At 40.9% G+C, this 16,288-nt stretch overlaps 1 protein-coding gene across 3 annotated transcripts; it reads right to left on the bottom strand.

Moving 5' to 3' along the window:
* Positions 1-1,566: 1,566 nt before the first annotated feature.
* Positions 1,567-7,384, bottom strand: LOC122068959 (chloride channel protein CLC-e-like). 3 transcript variants are annotated; one of them, XM_042632866.1, is made up of 4 exons: positions 3,014-5,913; positions 2,485-2,699; positions 2,056-2,245; positions 1,567-1,940 (listed from the first exon to the last, which is right to left on the bottom strand). In XM_042632866.1, exons 1-3 carry the CDS (start codon positions 3,578-3,580, stop codon positions 2,164-2,166), a joined length of 864 nt encoding a protein of 287 aa, XP_042488800.1. In that variant the 5' UTR covers positions 3,581-5,913; the 3' UTR covers positions 1,567-1,940; positions 2,056-2,163. The 3 variants fall into 3 exon arrangements, with proteins under 3 accessions (XP_042488800.1, XP_042488801.1, XP_042488799.1); XM_042632867.1 differs by lacking the exon at positions 1,567-1,940 and having other exon boundaries at positions 2,104-2,245; positions 2,504-2,699; positions 3,014-7,380; XM_042632865.1 differs by lacking the exon at positions 1,567-1,940 and having other exon boundaries at positions 2,109-2,699; positions 3,014-7,384.
* Between the last annotated feature and the right edge of the window lie 8,904 nt (positions 7,385-16,288).

Below are 16,288 nucleotides of genomic sequence, written 5' to 3'. Positions count from 1 at the left end.
AAACTGAGTGTGAAATATACGAGCGACAGAAATCCCAAAAGATAAAAGTGCCCTCAGCTGAAAAAATTCCGTTTTTGTAGTGTGGGAATTTCAGCCTTGGGGGGTGTTTATATTTCTCCGCTGTTTCTAGAAATAGATTTAGAAACTGTTTCTATATAGGAAAGACATGCATTCCAATGTTTTATTTCGACTTTTATATTGGGAAAGCCATTTGGATTATTATTTAAATTTTACCGCAAGTCACTTTTGATAATCTTAGATTTCTATTACTCCGCTGTTTCTCGAGCATTAAAATGAGGCTTTTAAGTTGAACGGTTTAGGTTTAGGTTTAGCTTTGATTTTAGCTTTAGACCTTCAGATCGTTTCGTGGCGAAGGCAGAAAACACTTTTAGTAGTGTTCTCATTGACCCTTGTGCATGCCTTTCAGGGAAACCGTGGAAACCTCTCCTTAACTAAATAAACAAAGAAGGATATTATTACAAAACTACTTAAAATTGTTTGCCACCTTTTCAAAAAATTTTAAGACACTTTTACCCCTAACTTCTTTCTTTGCTCACCAGTTCCGTTTCGCACCCAAATCCTCTCTAACATGGGGGCGGGGTGCAGTGAACATCCCCCTGGCGGGAGGCCCTTGGGTTGCATGCCCGGGTGCTCCTAGCCGAGGGATGCTCACTACACCCTGTCCTGTGCTGAAGAGGATTGTTCATCTTCTTAGAAGCAGTGGCTGAGTCACAAAAACAATCGGGGACTCGTGAGTTGGAATTGCCTCGATAAAATGAACTTAGTTCTTAGAGGGGTGCCATGAGGAAAGTGACATATGTCGACGATCGTCTTGAGCCACCATCACAAAGTTGGTGAAGTAACTTCGTTAACGTTGCCTTTTGTTTATCGAGACGAGAACATGGGTGGGGCATGCAGATAAGCGAGAATAGAGGTGGGGAATGCAGAAAAACTCTTTCAATTTCAAATTGAAATTGCATACACTCTTGCTCTTTAATGAGCACATGCATGGTTAAAACAAAATTTTCATTTTTGTTAGGATCCAAGGATTATTGAACTCATGAGTCATGATGACCTCCTAAATTTGAGGTGTTGGTCTTTGCCAACTGAGCACAACCCCTTGGGGTTCAAACGGGAAGCCACAAGGCACAAGACTTCCTTCATCTTACGCCATAGGCTACCAAGCCAAGTGGTCTCACCACCACCATCATCGCCGTTGCTACCGTTACCACCACCGCCCCACAACCACCCCCTTCCCAACCCCGTTTTTGTGCCTACTCCTACGGCCCTACCCTTGCCCCGTCACCACCACCATCGTCTCCCAAAAAATATAATCTATTCTCATAAATTGAACCATCAAATGGATTTCTTATTCTTATTCTTGAACTATTTCAAATTGATTTAACCAAACAATTTCGATTTCTTGACCAAAAATTAATTGGTTGACTATTTCATGAAAATAAAGATTTGAAATAGAATGCATAGCAAATCAGGGCTAGTACATAATCATTGCCTCACAGGATGGTGTACCTACCTTTAAAACATGCCTACTAAATTGTACAATACTTGTACCGAAAAAAACAATACAATAAGATTCCACTGATTTGAAAAGTAAAATGAATTTTACATGTGAGAAATATAACTGCCAAATATGGTAAAAGTTTTAGGTTTAGGTTACATAATCTGAATTATAAAACTTTCATCTTTTCTTTTCAACAGAGATTTCACTTCCTAAACCGGCAACCAAACTGAGCCAAAAAAGGATTCCAGCTCCTTTTTTTCGGGAGGATAGATTGAAAAAACAAGCATCTCCACCTTTCACATCAAGCATTCTGTCTTCCTCATTTAAGAACAATACTGTAGAAATATTTGCTGCAGCAAGAAGGGCTATCAGGCTAACTAATAGAGGAACCGGCAAAGCCTGCGTCGCTGCACTGACACTGAACACGAACTTGCATAAGCCCAACAACAAAGCAGCAGTTGATTCGCTAATAACAAGGACCTTAACATTCTCAACAGAAAACCACTTGACCTTTATTTCAGAGGAACACTTACCGCATAGGCATGGTCAGCTGCATAAATTGGATTTTTGATTGAACATCACGCCCAAATTTCTATTAAGATGCAGAGAATTGCAAAAAGCTCAGACACAGAGGCTTCACTTCACAGTGCATCCACCGAAGTATTAGGTCGCTGCCTTCCAGGTACAGAGGACAGACACAGAAATTCTCTGGTTGCTACAGCTCTACATTAAAAAAATGCAAAGGTGAGCCACGGAAAAAAGAAAACGGGTCAGTTACCTGTCACAGGAACAGAAATGGGTACGGCACAATAAAAAACATGCTTTCTTTTGTAAGTGGTCAAACTTAAACTACCACTACAAAAAAAAAAAAAGAGAAAGGAGGGTCCAGCACGCCCACAAACCAGGCACAATAATACACAGTAATTCTATAGAACACCAATAAGAGAAGTAGGTAAGAATGCCTGCAAGTGAGACTGATACATTCTCTGTCCAAGAGACCAATTGGGTACCCACTGTGATCTTCCACATGTTCCGAAACAACTGGAATTTCATTCGCACCATGCTTATTCATCAATGTAAGTGCAGAGAGAAGATTCATGTCTGGCGTTGCTGTACAAAGGACAATACATTTCCCGCCATTCAAACGGCACAATTCAGATACTGGAAGCTTTTGAACCTGATACACAAAGCTAGTCAAGCAAACAGCTGATATGCAAAAACAGAAGGTTAGATTGTAGTTCAAAAGTTGTTAAAAGATACAATCCAAACTCAAGCATGGTAGTGTTTCCTATAGTAAACTTCCATCAGTATTGGTGTCTAGGATTGTGGGAAATGAAGTGTCATATTTCCATTGGCTGCATTAGATCCATATCCTTTTTCATATCTAAGCATCCCAGCCATAGGAAGTTGCGGGGATTGAGTTGCTTTGAATCAAATCAGCAAAACAAATTTTGAGTTGATATTTAGTCTTCAGAATTGGACAGTGTGTACCTCAGTTTGCCCATTTCTTATTTCAGCTAATCTGCTGAACTCCTGAATGTCTCCAAGAGTCAGGAATCCAATCAGGAAGTTGTCATTATTGACTATCATTGCACAAGACTGCTTCTCTGCTAGCATGAGTGTCACTGTATCTGTCAGCAAAGTGCTCATTCGGATGCACACGTATCTTGTTCGCATGGCTTGTGAAACAAAAATCCTTGCGATTAAATCTTTGGATTCAATAACAGAGTCATCTGGACAGAGTGAACTCTCAAGTTCACACAGGTCAGTTTGAAGATATGCTTCCCCAGAAAGTGAAGAACCAGAAGATGGCATACTTGAATCCAAAAGAGTTATTTCAGGTTGTTCCCTCAGGCCAGCCTTTCCTTCTAAGACAGCTCTCTTGTCATCAGAACTCCTTTCCCCTGTCTGTCCAGATGCAATCCAAGAAGACAACCCCACTGCAACCAGCAGGGGTAGAACTATCCGATAATCTTGTGTCAGCTCAAATAAGAGGAGAACTGCAGTAAGAGGTACCTGACACACTCCTGCAAGGGTTGCAGCCATCCCCACCTGCATACAGAACCATTAAAATGAAGCTAACTGAGATACTAGAAATTTTGACCATGACTAATTTTTAAGTGAAAATGAGTCGATAGACAAATGTATGTGAACAAGATGATCGGTCTAAAAGGGCACGGCACGGGTCTCTATTTCAGAGCTGATCTGTTCCATGAAGTAATAGTACTTTATGTACATGTTGATGTGTTTATATGAAAGGATGTAAAAGGGAAGTATATATAATAGAACCCGAGGCGTTCTAGTCAATTTGTATTATATTGCAATATGTCAGGGTGAGGGGTATGGCTGACATACACATATCTCACCTTTTCTTCTCACTTCTCCTGCCTTCTTTTCCTTCTTATCATCCTCCTCCTAAGCTACCCGGTCAATCCAAAGCAACTTGGTACCAGAGCAAGGAGAAAGTAAACCCAATAAGGAGGCTTAATTTAAATAGTTTTGTCAGTCCATATGGCTAAAGAGCCATAGTTGCATTGGCAAGTTTGGAGTTTGACTCAACCATCACTAGGAGGTATATGAACATGAATTTTAGATTGGTTTTGATCAAGTTTAATAAATGAAAAATCAGCTGTTATTATAGTTTATAACATCTCTTCAAATATAACAAAAAAATCTGAAGGTATGAAATCGGTCCAGTTAGAGTGCTGACATGTTTGACCCTAATTGGTGCTATCTGAATTGTTTTTCTCTTTTTCAACCAAAGGTGGTTTCACCTGAAACCACTGTGTAGTGATCGACACAGTGTTTTCTAAGACAGATTTACAGCATGGTCTGTATAGACCCAAAGTTGAGTTCTGCTTATTTCAAGTTCAAAACTTAGTGATGCTCATACATTTTTATGAATGTGCAATCTACCACAGTCCGTGCTTGATTTTAGTGATTTTGGAAAGTGCATGTTGGTGATGAGCGTGACTGTATTTGTCAACAGTATTTGTCAACAGGGACTGCAGTAGCCACGTGGTGCACAACCCTTGTAGAGTTGTTGCCTGATATCTATGGTGTGCTGAAGCATTGAAGGTGTTTTAACGATAATACTTCCTATTCAACTAGAGTGCCTATGATAGTGCAACAGAAACAGTTGAGAGCCACAAAATGAGAGAATGATTTGTCTTGTCTAAATTGACAGAGGCAACCTTTATTTATAGAAGGAATTACAAACATGATAATATGATATGTTAGGTAAGGTTGAGTCACAGTCCTTATCCTAACTTACATCAAACCTAGACACAAACAATGAATCTAGACATTGACACTCCCCTTAAAGTTGGTGTATATATGTCTCTCAAGCCCAACTTGCATACAATAGGATGAAACACCTTACAATTAAAAACCTTTGTGAATACAACTAACTGATTCTCAGAGAGTCGGAGGTAACAAACGGAATGCAAATTGAGCCTTGCTCGAGCTTCTCTTTGATGAGGTGTCCGTCAATCTCAATATGCTTGATCCTATCATGCTGGACCGGGTTATGAGCTATATTGATTGCAGCCTTGTTATCACAATAGAGTCTCATAGGCCCTTCAACAGTCACCCCTAGGTCACAAGCTCACAGACTCTGTGTGCCATTGCTCGGTATTCTGCTTTTGCATTGGATCTGGTTGCTTTTTGCTCCTCTAAGTGACTAGATTTCCTCCAAGAGATGTGTAGTATCCTGAAGTAGAATGCCGATCATTATGGAACCAGCCCAGGCAGCATCAGTAAAGGCTTCTAGCTTCAAATTGTCATCGTTGAAAAAAATGATTCCTTTCCAGGGGCTGATTTCAAATATCTCGAAATCCGATATACTACATCGAGATGAGCAGTCTATGACTCATGTAAGAACCAGCTAACAATCCCTACAACATAAGAAATATCTAGTTGAGTATGAGAGAGAGATATATCAATCTTCCAATAAGTCTCTGTTAGCTTTCTCTATCTACCGGATCACCACCCTTGCCACTGAGATGATGATTGACCTCAATAGAAGTTTATGTCAGTTTACATTTGAGCATGCCAGTCTCACTGAGAAGGTCTAGCACATACTTCCTCTGGGAAATAAAGATACCATTGCTAGATCGGGCAACTTCTATTCCTAGGAAGTATCTGAGAGGTCCCAAATCCTTAATCTCGAACTCATTGGCTAATTGGGCTCTTACCTTGGGGATTTTTGTATCATCACTACATGTAACCACTATATTATCAACATACACGATGAGTACCAATAACCTTATTCCCCTAATGTTTGAAAAACTAGGTATGATCAGCCTGGCTTTGCTTGTAACCAAATTTTTGTATACCCTTTGTTACAATCTCAGATACCTGTAATCAAACTAGAGAAAAGAGAAAAGAAGAGAAGAGAGAGAGAGATGCGATTGAAAGACTCCCAAAAAGAGGAGTAACCTGCAATCAGTCCAGAATAGAATGATCGTAGGTTAGTCTCTGTTTTATATAATAAAACACAAATAAAAAAGAGTACAAAAATACCCCCACAACGGCACAACCATACGGCAGAACCCTAACACAATAACTAAAACCGATAGGACAGAAATGCCCTTATCGGTCTGGGAATTAGCACAAAACCCCTATCGGGACTAGCGCTAAACTCAACACTCCCCCTCAAGTTGGAGCATACACATCACCCATGCTCAGCTTGGTACAACTATTACAAAAACTAGGAGCAAAAAGAGACTTGGTAAACATGTTAGTCAACTGATAAGATGAAGGAACCAAAGGGGTCTCAATCAACTTCTTTAGAACAGCATCATAAACGAAGTGGCAGTCCACCTCAATGTGTTTGGTCCTCTCGTGGAAGGCCGGATTACTAGCAATGTACGCCACAGCTTGGTTGTCACAATACATCTTCATAGGCTTAGTCATTGGAAATCCCAACTCCAAGAGTAAAGACCGGAGCCACATCAACTCAGCAGTGGTATGAGCCATGGCTTTGTATTCTTCTTTGGCACTAGATCGGGCAATGGAAATCTGCTTCTTACTATGCCATGTAACCAGATTATCTCCAACAAACGCGCAATAACCCGTAGTGGACCTACGATCACTAGTAGAGCCAGCCCAATCAACGTTAGAATAGCCAACTAGTTCCATATGCCGATTAGGACGATAGATCAACCCTTTTCCAGGAGCACCCTTTAGGTAGCGAAGAACCCGAACAACCGCGTCCCAATGTACTTTCTGAGGAGACTGCATGAACTGACTGAGGACTCCAACAGCATAGGAGATGTCAGGATGAGTCACAGTAAGATAAATAAACTTGCCAATCAAACTCGTTCACTGATGCACATCCTGGAGAGGTTCGCCATCATTAACCCCAAACTTTTGGTAAGGATCCATAGGGATATCAACAGGTTTAGATGCAAGCATACCAGTATCAAATAAAAGGTCCAACACATATTTCCTTTGAGACAGACTGATCCCTTTCTTGCATCGGATCACTTAAATCCCAAGAAAATAGTGAAGTTGGCCCAAGTCCTTGGTCTGAAAGTGTTGCTATAGATAAGCCTTCACTTCAGAAATTCTTGCCTCATCATTACCAATAAAAATAATATCATCAACATAAACTACCAATACCACCAGTTTATCACCTCTGCGACGAACAAAGACATAATGATCAGAATAACACTAAGAAAATCCACAAGTAACTACGGTAGCACTGAACTTGTCAAGCTATGCCTGAGGGGACTGTTTAAGTCCATAGATAGCTTGTGTAAGCGACACACGACCTTTATTCTCCCCCTGAGCAACATAACCAGGAGGTTGCTCTATATACACCTCTTCCTATAGATCACCATATAAGAAAGCATTCTTGATGTCCAACTGAAACAAGAGTCAATCAAAATTGACAGCAAGAGAAATAAGTAGACGAACAGAGCTCAGTCTAGCAACCGGGGAGAAGGTCTCAAAATAATCAACTCTATATGTCTGAGTATACCCCTTGGCAACCAAACGGGCTTTCAACCGCTCAACAAAGCCATCAGAGTGGTACTTAACAGTGTACACCCAACGACACTTCACCAAATCCTTACCAGGAGGTAAATCTACTAGACTCCAAGTACCACGACTCAAGAGAGCATCCATTTCTATATCCATGGCAGCTTTCCATCCAGGGATACGTAGGGCATCATTATGGGTGCGGGGAATAGGGTTAGTAGAAAGTGACAGGGTAAGACCATGGAAGGTCGAGGGAAGATGAGACAAGGAAACAAAGTTATCAATAGGATACACAACCATAGATTTTTTAGTGTAAGAGCGTGTACCTTTCCTTTGAGAAATTGGTAAGTCATCAGGCAGAGAGGGAGGAGCTTCACCAGAGGAAGGCAGCAATGGAGGAAGTGAATCATCTGGAGTATTGGAATTTACACTCGGCTGTCCAACCTTCTTTTTGCACTAATAAACCTATAAAGGAGGTGAGTCACTAGCACTAGGAACATTAGGAAAGAGAATGAGAGAAAGAATGGGTGGAAGAGATGAAGAAGTCCACTCCATACCAGGCGAGGAGGAGGAGCTTCACTAGAGAAAGGTGGCAGGGGAGGAAGTGAATCAGTTTGTGTATTGGTTTCTCCACTTAGTTGTCCAACCTTCTTCGTGCGCTGATTAACCTGTAGGAGAGGTGAGTCATTGGCAACACCATGGATGGGAGAAGGAAGATGAGACAAGGAAACAAAGTTATCAATAGGATACACAACCATAGATTTTTTAGTGTAAGAACTTGTACCTTTCCTTTGAGCAATTGTTAAGTCATCAGGAGGAGAAGGAGGAGAAGCTTCACCAGAGGAAGGCGGCATGGGAGGAAGTGAATCAGTTTGTGTATTGGTTTCTCCACTTGGTTGTCCAACCTTCTTCGTGTGCTGATTATCCCGTAAGAGAGGTGAGTCATTGGCACTGGGAACATCAGGGAAGGGTATGAGAGAGGGAATGGGTGGAGGAGATAGAGAAGACCACTCCATACCAGACTAGGACACCTGAGGAGAAAAAAAATGATGTGCCCTCAAAGAAGGTCACATTGGCACTAACAAAGTTCCTATGAGTAATGGGTCATAGCACTTGTACCCTTTCTGAGTATGTGAATAACCCAAAAAAATGCACTTAGTAGACCTAGGAGATAGTTTATCTACTTGCACATGCAAATTATGAACAAAGCACACACACCCAAAGACTCAGGGGGGAACAAAAAAACTCGGCAAAGTAGGGAACATAATAGAAAAAGGAGACCTTTCCGAGAGAACTGAAGATGGCATGCGATTAATCAAGCGACATGCAGTCAAAACCCCATCACACCAAAAATGCTTAGGAACATGCATATGAATCATAATAGCTCGAGCTACCTCGAGAAGATGCCGGGTCTTGTGCTATGCTACCTCATTTTGCTATAGGGTATAGGCGCAACTAGTTTGGTGTATCATCCCATGGTTGGCAAAAAATTAGAAATATCATTTTGAGCATATTCTAGGGCATTATCAAAACGAAAAATCTTAATTAAAATACCAAACTGAGTTTTATTTCATTATAGAATTATTGAAACACAGATAAAAATTCAGATTTGTCCTTTAACATGTAAAGCCATGTATGGCGAGAATGATTATCCACAAGTCACAAAATAGCTGTTAAGTTTAGCGCTATGTGCTAATCCTAAACAGCGACAAGGTCGATAGGGGCATTTATGTCCTATCGGCCCCATATCTCTGTGATTAGGTTTTTCTTCTTTATGGGGGTATTTTTGTACTTTTTTTCAGCACCATTTAATATAAGTTTTGAGGCATAACCTACGATCATACTATTCTGGTCTGATTGCAGGTCACTCCTCTCTTTTGGGACTCTTTCGATTGCACCTTTCTCTTCTTTCCTCTATTTCTCTGTTTTGATTATAGGTTTCTAGGATTGTAACATGGTATCAGAGCCTCTGTGATCAAGCCTAGGGTTTATACATTCCTCTCTATTGACTTCATTCTTCTGCTAACCTCTCTAGTGTGCAGCCGCCTACTGCTGCGTTTGCTATGGCTTAAATCACATGGGTGTTAGATAATGTCCCTTTGCTCATTTTATTAATTGATAAACAAAGACTGATTTTAGACAGGGTTTTTCATACCTCATTGATTTTTGCCCCATGGTACATAACCCAAAACTCTAAACCCTAAACCCTACAAGTGATGACTATGGAGAGATCAGGTCTTAATAATATGGCTTTGTAATAGAATCCCCCATTCTATAATACTATATAGATCTACATACAGGTGATTGTTTGTTTGCCTCTACATCAGCAATCCTTTTTTTTCTACTTTTTTTTTATTTTCTCATGGCTGAGACCAAAACTACCACCGCTACATCTTCCTCGGACAATGTCAATGTCCAAATTACCTCTATCAAGCTCAAGGGAAGTTCAAATTACCTACTTTGGGCTCAATCTGTGAAGGTTTATCTTATGGCCAAGGATAAACTTCAGTATACTACTTCTAAACCTCCTACATCATTTGACAAGAGTTATAATGAATGGATGAAGGAGAATGCCTTGATTTTAATCTGGTTGTGGAATAGTATGGAACCAGATGTTGCTGCCAAAGTCATGTTTCACTCTATAGCAAAGGGTGTTTCCTCTCAGGAAAAGAACATAACTCGTATTTATGATATTTATGAGAAGCTGGTCCAGTTTTGCCACTCTAACAGATCTCTTCCAAAGTACTATAGTGCTTTCAGGGGAATGGTTTAAGAACTCAATGTTTTTCAGCCCTTGACCACAGACATTGACAAATTGAAAGCTCAATGCAATGAGTTTTTTGTTTCCAAATTTTTTGTTGGGTTGAATAATGATTTGAAGGCAGTGAAGGGCCATCTACTTGCAAGCGATACTGTTCCTACTCTGAATGACACTTATTCATGACTGTAGCGTATTACTTCATCAACTAAACCTGCTCAGTCTTCTAAAGACAATTCTGCCTTCCTTGCCAACCGTGGATGTGGTTGTGGGTCGGCTGGTCGAGGTTCTAGTGGACAGTCGTCTGATCGTGCATCTCGCCGTTGCATTTACTGTGGGAAGTCCAACCATACTGTTGAGACTTACTGGGCAAAGCATGGCAAGCCAGAGTGGGCCACCCAGTTAGCTAATCATGCAGTGTCAGACGATGGTACTGACACAGTATCTTCCACTGATACGAAGCCGATAACTTCCTCAGGAGATTCGTCTACCAGTCTGCATGATGACATCAATCAGTTGCTCCGGTGCTTACACACTCTCGAGGCAACCTCTAATATATCCAGTGGTAGGTCTACATTCGCTGCCACCTTAGCTCATGCAGGTACCACAGCCCTTCTTACCACTACTGCTAACCCCTGGATCATTGATTCAGGTGCTTCTGCCCATATGACAGGTAAGTCATCACTTTTTAAAACCTTTTCTTTTAGTACCAATTCTACATCTGTTATTCTTGCCAATGGTGCTTCCACATCGGTTCTAGGCCATGTTACTATCTCACCTACATCCTCACTGAATTTATCTTTTGTGTTACATGTACCACAATTTCCATCATGTCTACTCTCTGTGAGCCAGTTAACTAGTTCATTAAATTGCTCAGTAACCTTCCTTCCCTCTTACTGTGTTTTTCAGGATCTTCACACGAGGAAGACGATTGGTGGAGGGCATGAAAAAGCTGGTTTATATTATCTCAACTGTGGCTCTCCTGCTTCTTCTACTGTTGCTACTGCTGTTAGGGATGTGACTCCTTTCCAATGGCACTGTTGTTTAGGACATTTGTCTTTGTCTAGGTTGAAACTTTTATTTTCTAGTTTTAAGCCTGTGCTTAGGTTCGAATGTGAGGCCTGTGAGTTGGGAAAACATCACCGTGTGTCCTTCCCATCTCGCTCTGTGTCTTGTAGTCCGTCTTTATTTTCTTTAGACCATTCTGATGTATAGAGTCTTTGCAGAGTTAGTAATAGATTTGGTTTTCGCTATTTTGTGACCTTTGTGGATGATCTTCTCTTCTTACATGGTTGTACATGTTAAAGGATATATCTGAATTTTTATCTGTGTTCTAGAAATTTTATAATGAAATAAAAACTCAGTTTGACATTTTAATTAAGATTTTTTTATCTGATAATGCTTTAGAATATGCCCAAAATGATATTTCTGATTTTTGTGCCAACTGTGGAACTAGTTATGCCTATATCCCACAGCAAAATGGGGTAGCAGAGCACAAGAACCGGCATCTCCTCGAGGTAGCTCAAGCTATTATGATACATATGCATGTTCCTAAACATTTTTGGTGTGATTTGGTTTTAACTGCATGTCATTTGATTAATCGTATGCCTTCTTCAGTTCTCTCAGATAGATCTTCTTTTTCTATTATGTTTCCTACCTTGCCGAGTTTTCCTATTCCTCCCTGAGTCTTTGGGTGTGTGTTTTGTCCATAATTTGCATGCACAAGTAGATAAATTATATCCTCGGTCTACTAAGTGCATTGTTTTGGGTTATTCACGTATTTAGAAAGAGTATAAGTGCTATTAATTTGTTACTCACAGGAACTTTGTTAGTGCCAATGTGATTTTTTTTTAAGGCACATCATTTTTTCCTCCTCAGGTGTCTCAGTTTGGTATGGAGTGACTTCATCTCCTCCACCCATTCCTTCTCATTCCCTTTCCTGATGTTCCTAGTGCTAGTGACTCACCTCCTCTACAGGTTATATCAGCGCAAGAAGAAGGTTGGACAGCCGAGCATAAATACCAATACTCCAGATGATTCACTTCCTCCATTGCCGCCTTCCTCTGGTGAAGCTCCTCCTCCTCTCCTGATGACTTACCAATTGCTCAAAGGAAAGGTACACGCTCTTACACTCAAAAATCTATGGTTGTGTATCCTATTGATAACTTTGTTTCCATGTCTCATCTTCCCTCGACCATCCATGGTCTTGCCCTGTCACTTTCTACTAACCCTATTCTCTGCACCCATAATGATGCCTTACGTATCCCTAAATGGAAAGCTGCCATGGATATGGAAATGGATGCTCTCTTGAGTCGTGGTACCTGGAGTCTGGTAGATTTACCTCCTGGTAAGGATTTGGTAAAGTGTCGCTAGGTGTACACTGTTAAGTACTACTCTGATGGCTCTGTTGAGCGGTTGAAAGCCCGTCTGGTTGCCAAGGGGTATACTCAGACAGATGGAGTTGATTATTTTGAGACCTCCCCGGTTCCTAGACTGAACTCTGTTCGTCTACTTATTTCTCTTGTTGTCAACATTGATTGACCCTTGTATTAGTTGGACAACAAGAATGCCTTCTTATATGGGTGACCTACAGCAAGAGGTGTATATGGAGCAACCTCCTGGTTATGTTGCTCAGGGGGAGAATAAAGGTCGTGTGTGTTGCTTACATAAGGCTATCCATAGACTTAAACAGTCCCCTCAGGCATGGTTTAACAAGTTCAGTGCTACCGTAGTTACTTGTGGATTTTCTCAGTGTTATTCTGATCATTCTGTCTTTGTTCATCGCAGAAGTGATAAACTAGTGGTATTGATAGTTTATGTTGATATTATTTTTACTAGTAATGATAAGGCAGGAATTTCTGAAGTGAAGGCTTATTTACAGCAACACTTTCAGACCAAGGACTTGGGCCAACTTCACTATTTTCTTGGGATTGAAGTGATCCGATGCAAGAAAGGGATCAGTCTGTCTCAATGGAAATATGTGTTGAACCTTTTATCTGACACTGGTATGCTTGCATCCAGACCTCTTGATATCCCTATGGATCCCCACCAAAAGTTTGGTGTTAATGATGGCAAACCTCTCCAGGATGTGCATCAGTACACGAGTTGATTGGCAAGCTGATTTATATTACTGTGACTCATCCTGACATCTCCTATGTTGTTGGAGTCCTCAGTTAGTTCATGCAATCTCCTCAGAAAGCATATTGGGACGTGGTTGTTCGGGTTCTTCGCTACCTAAAGGGTGCTCCTGGAAAAGGGCTAATCTATTGTCCTAATTGGCATATGGAACTAGTTGGCTATTCTGACGTTAATTGGGCTGGCTCTGTTAGTGATCGTAGGTCCACTACGGGTTATTGCACGTTTGTTGAAGGTAATCTGGTTTATGGCATAGTAAGAATAGACTACCATTGCCCGGTCGAGTACAGAAGCAGAATACAGAGCTATGACTCATACCACTGCTGAGTTAATGTGGCTACGGTCTTTACCAAGCCTATGAAGATGTATTGTGACAACCAAGCTACGGTGCACAATGCTAGCAATCCAATCTTCCACGAGAAGACCAAGCACATTGAGGTGGATTGCACTTCGTTCGTGATGCTATTCTGAAAAAGCTGATTGAGACCCCGTTTGTTCCTTCATCAGATCAGTTCACTGACATGTTCACTAAGTCTCTGTTTGCTCCTAGTTTTCGTAATGGTTGAACCAAGCTGAGCATGGGTGATGGGTATGCTCCAACTCGAGGGGGAGTGTTGAGTTTAGCGCCAGGCACTAATCCTAAACAGAGAGAAGGCCGATAGGGGCATTTATATCCTATCAACCCTATATCTCTGTGATTAGGTTTTTCTTCTTTATGGGGTATTTTTGTACTTTTCTTCAGCACCATTTAATATAAGTTTTGAGGCATAACTTGCGATCATACTATTCTAGTTTGATCGTAGGTCACTCGTCTCTTTTGGGAGTCTCTTTCGATTGCACCTCTCTCTCTTCTCTGCTCTTTTCTTCTTCTCTTCTTTCCTCTATTTCTCTGTTTTGATTACAGGTTTCTAGGATTGTAACAATAGCAAAAACCAAATCTGTTACTAGCTCTGCAAGGACCCCATACATCAGAATGAACTAAAGAAAATAAAGACGGACTACGAGACACAGAGCGAGATGGGAAGGACACACGATGATGTTTGCCCAACTCACATGCCTCACATTCTAACCTAAGAACAGACTTAAAATTAGGAAATAAAGTTTCAACCTAGACAAAGATAAATGTCCTAAACGATAGTGCCATTGGAAAGGGGTCACATCCCCAATAGCAGTAGTAGCAACAAAAGAAGTAGGAGAGCCACAGTTGAGACAATATAAACCATCCTTTTCACACCCTCCACCAATCATCTTCCTCGTGTGAAGATCCTGAAAAACACAGTAAGAGGGAAAGAAAGTTACTGAGCAATTTAATGAACTAGTTAGCTGGCTCACAGAGAGAACACTTAATGGAAATTATGGAACATGCAACACAGAAGATAAATTTAGAGAGGGGTAGGAGAGATAATACCATGGCCTAGAACCGGTGTGGAAGCACCATTAGTTAGAATAACAGATGTAGAACTGATATTAGAGGAAAAAGTCTTAAAAAGTGATGACTTACAAGTCATATGAGCAAAGGCACCTGAATTAATGATCCAGGGGGTAGAGGTAGTGGTAAGAAGGGCTGAGGTACCTGCATGAGCTAAGGTGGCAGCAGATGTGGATCCACCATTGGATGTATTAGAGGATGCCTTGAGAGTGTGCAAGCACCGGAGCAACTAATTGATGTCATCGCGCAGACTGGTAGATGAATCTCTTGAAGGTCTCGGTTTAGCATCAAAAGAAGACACTGTCAGTACCATCATCTGACACTACATGATTGGCTAATTGGGTTACCAACTCTGGCTTGCCATGCTTTGCCCAGCAAGTCTCTATAGAATGGTTGGGCTTCCCGTAAAAAGTGCACTGGCAGGCTGCACGATCAGGAGGCTGTCCACTAGAACCTCGACCAGCCGATCCACGAGACCCCCCATGACTGCAACTATGTCCATGGTTGGCAAGGAAGGCAGAATTGTCTTTGGAAGACTGATCAGATTTAGTTGATGAAGTGATACGCTGCAATCGCAAATAAGTGTCATTCGGAGTAGGAACAGTATTGCCTTCAAGTAAATGGCTCTTCACTGCCTTCAAATCATTATTCAAACCAGCCAAAATTTTGGAAATGAAAAACTCATTCCGCTAAGCCTTCAATTTGTCAATGTCTATGGTTAAGGGTTGGAAAACATTAAGTTCTTCAACCATTCCCCTGAAAGTATTATAATACTCTGAAAGAGATCTCTCAGACTGGAAAAATTGGAACTTCTCATAAATATTATAGATACGGGCTATGTTCTTTTCTTGAGAGTAAGTTTCCTTCAAATCGTCCCATACTCCCTTTGCAGTAGAGTGAAACATGACATTGGCAGTGACATCTGGTTCCATACTATTCCACAACCAAATTAAAATCAAAGCATTCTCATTCATCCATTCATCATAACCCTTGTCAGATGTGAAGGAGAATCAGAAGTAGTATACTCAAGTTTATCCTTGGCCATAAGATAAACCTTCACAGACCGAGCCCAAAGTAGGTAATTCGAGCTTCCCTTGAGTTTAATAGAAGTAATTTGAACATTGACATTGTCCGAGGCAAATGTAGTAGTCACAGAGGTAGTAGACTTGGTCTCAGCCATGAGAACCGAAAATAAAGTAGCAAATAGAGTCACAGAAATACCAAAAAAAAAAAAGCAAACCACACCTGAACCATAGCGACTGGCGCTAGAGCCCTTGGAAGAATCAATTAGGTCAAAGAAGAAGATGGCTATGATCCAAGGTCTTCAAATCTTCAACATAGTACCAATAGAGCACGATCCATACACCAAATAAATAACTCCATGTGATTTAATATATAGTAGATGCAGCAAGAGGTGGCTGCACTCTAGAAGATTTCAGCGCAAAATCGAGATCAACAG

Source organism: Macadamia integrifolia, unplaced genomic scaffold (assembly GCF_013358625.1).
Source record: "Macadamia integrifolia cultivar HAES 741 unplaced genomic scaffold, SCU_Mint_v3 scaffold500, whole genome shotgun sequence".
Lineage (NCBI taxonomy): Eukaryota > Viridiplantae > Streptophyta > Magnoliopsida > Proteales > Proteaceae > Macadamia > Macadamia integrifolia.
This window is presented reverse-complemented; position numbering and strand designations above follow the sequence as displayed.

Bases quoted from the DNA above. Each gene is read 5' to 3' on its own strand.
- LOC122068959 (XM_042632865.1), bottom strand. From the start codon at position 3,580: ATGCAGGTGGGGATGGCTGCAACCCTTGCAGGAGTGTGTCAGGTACCT. The intron at 2,700-3,013 runs GTACACACTGTC...TTTGTGTATCAG, and splicing joins TAAGAAATGGGCAAACTGAG to GTTCAAAAGCTTCCAGTATC.